General features: G+C 36.8%; 1 protein-coding gene across 1 annotated transcript; it reads left to right on the top strand.

The window, feature by feature from the left end:
* Window positions 1-1,111: 1,111 nt before the first annotated feature.
* Window positions 1,112-1,738, top strand: EV154DRAFT_572534 (uncharacterized protein; the record flags this gene model as incomplete). Its single annotated transcript, XM_051606345.1, has 1 exon — window positions 1,112-1,738. One exon carries the CDS (start codon window positions 1,112-1,114, stop codon window positions 1,736-1,738), a length of 627 nt encoding a protein of 208 aa, XP_051450002.1.
* Window positions 1,739-2,248: the final 510 nt, after the last annotated feature.

Raw genomic sequence — 2,248 nt, 5'->3', positions numbered from 1 at the left:
TGATAAAAAATAAAAGAAGTACAGTCAAAGTAGAAAAGACAGTTATTTATGTAGATGTAGATTGCGCGAGGATAAAATCAACATTGACAAACAAAAGGGGTACACACGAAAAAAACATTTAATTACCCGCTGGAGATTACAGCGCTGCCTGTTTGAAACCCGCTACACTATTCCTGGCATTTGTATTGGCTCACTACACTATTCCAACCAGTTTTACTGGCTGGATTTCTTACACTACAAAACTTTCTAGCACTACTATTGGCTCCTTACACTATTCCCAGCACTTTTATTGGCTAGATTTGGCCCGACTATAAGCGTACCGTCAAAGCTAGAGATCGCCCATTTTTTTTAAAAAAAAAAGGAAATTCAGAAAAAGTGAGGGGGGTATCCCAAAAAAAAAATCGGACATACAAGAGTAAAATGTTTTTATCCAATCGATGAATAATTGCGCAATCGAATCATTTGTTCGGTCCAATAGAATTAGATAATTTTTTTTCTATTAGAAAGATTACAGCCCCATACCCTGCGAATGTCTACTTTTTCCTCCCCTACACTTTTCAACTTACATGGCATCCCACCTTTCTAGCATCAGGTAGTTTCAACATAGCATTCAAGTTACTATTGGACTTGAACCAAACGTATCAAAAGTACGGTGTTTACTCCAATAATGTCTTTATCGTTTCACGTTTAGGCGGCAAGATCCTATCGTTTAAATGAAGTAAGTATAATCTGTTAAATTGACGTCTCATAGAAACATAACTAAATTTTAATAATTTACTTTAGACAGTGTATTGCGTTTGCTGATATATAGATGTTCCCTGCATGTCGTTGATCTCTGGTTAGAATGTCTCGTTCTGTTTGAGACATTGGAATTTCCCAGACGGAGGAACATGTACATGGGAAAGATCTGTTTGCATGTTGTACTTTGCAATAGCTATTAGTCAACACCATTTTGCTCAAATAAAATTCTGACCCTTATGTTCATCTGTACACATGTTTATAAAAGAAATACTACTTTTTTCTCTTTTCGCCTTTTACCTTTTACCTCTAACCTAACCTTTTAACCTCTTTATTATTGTACTAACCAAATCGATAGCTACGCATTATCCAAATGGCTATTCTCAGAGACTCCAAACCCGGATGCGACATAGATAGAACTCGTTGCCATGTCTGTTCAAGGGAATTTTCATCGCCATCTAACAGAAACAAGCACGCACTTCGGTTCCACAATACACCCACCCCTGCGAATGTTGGAAGACCCTCATTAGGTGGAAGGAAACAAGCTAACCATAGGTACTACAAGAAAAGTACAACAGAACAAGTCAGACCCAAGTGTGCATTGCTTTTGACATCAGCAAGAGAAGAATTCACGGCTTTGGACAAAGGGTTCTCGTTAGCGCTGTATCGTACTTACCTTAAACAATGGCATTTACAACTCGAAAAGTCCATACAGATTATGACTCTCCCATCACTCAACCATTGGCAAAGCGACTCAAGCTACTGGAAATTTTTGACATTCGAACTCGTGATCCGTTACGTACGGAATTATGAATTGTTCTTTGAGCATGAAGTCTTTTTTAATTCGACGTCTCCCCTGAGTGTTATATATTCTAGCAATAGCTACTCTCGCGAGCATATGGTTGTTTGTCAAAAGTTTTGGACTACCCCTATGTCCAAATTTAATTGTTTACTTAGAGCTTACTGTAAAGCTTTTATGGGATATTATCATGCTCAATAATAAATTGACTTACATATTTTAAATCAAATAAAACATATTGTCTTCGCATTATTTTACGAAAGATTAATAAAGTCTTAAACTAACTTCCAGCCTTACACAATTAAAGAGAATAGTATACATTTTTGTGTTTATTTTAAAGACTCATACATTTTTGTGCTTATTTCAAAGACTCATGGCATTCGATGCGCAAACAAATATAACATGCCATTTTTAAAAAGTAAATTTATTTTTAAAAAACAAAAAAAACCAAACAAAAAAACATTTACCTTTAATGCTCGGCATCAGGGTTTGGAGGTTCTTCCATTCTCTCCTCCGGAAGAACAAATGAAATTTTGTTTCCATTTACGGCCCTCAGGACAGCCTTCATGTTGCTAATTGTTTGCTCTGAAGCGTGCTTTATAGGGATGCCCCGGGGCCAACCACGCATGAACAAGTCAGCAGTTCCATCACAAAGCTTTTTGTAGGGAAAGGCTTTTGCATTTTCCGTACCAGGATGTTGTTCTATTAAGT

Source organism: Mucor mucedo (genome assembly GCF_025094135.1).
Source record: "Mucor mucedo strain NRRL 3635 chromosome Unknown EV154scaffold_318, whole genome shotgun sequence".
NCBI lineage: Eukaryota > Fungi > Mucoromycota > Mucoromycetes > Mucorales > Mucoraceae > Mucor > Mucor mucedo.
This window is presented reverse-complemented; position numbering and strand designations above follow the sequence as displayed.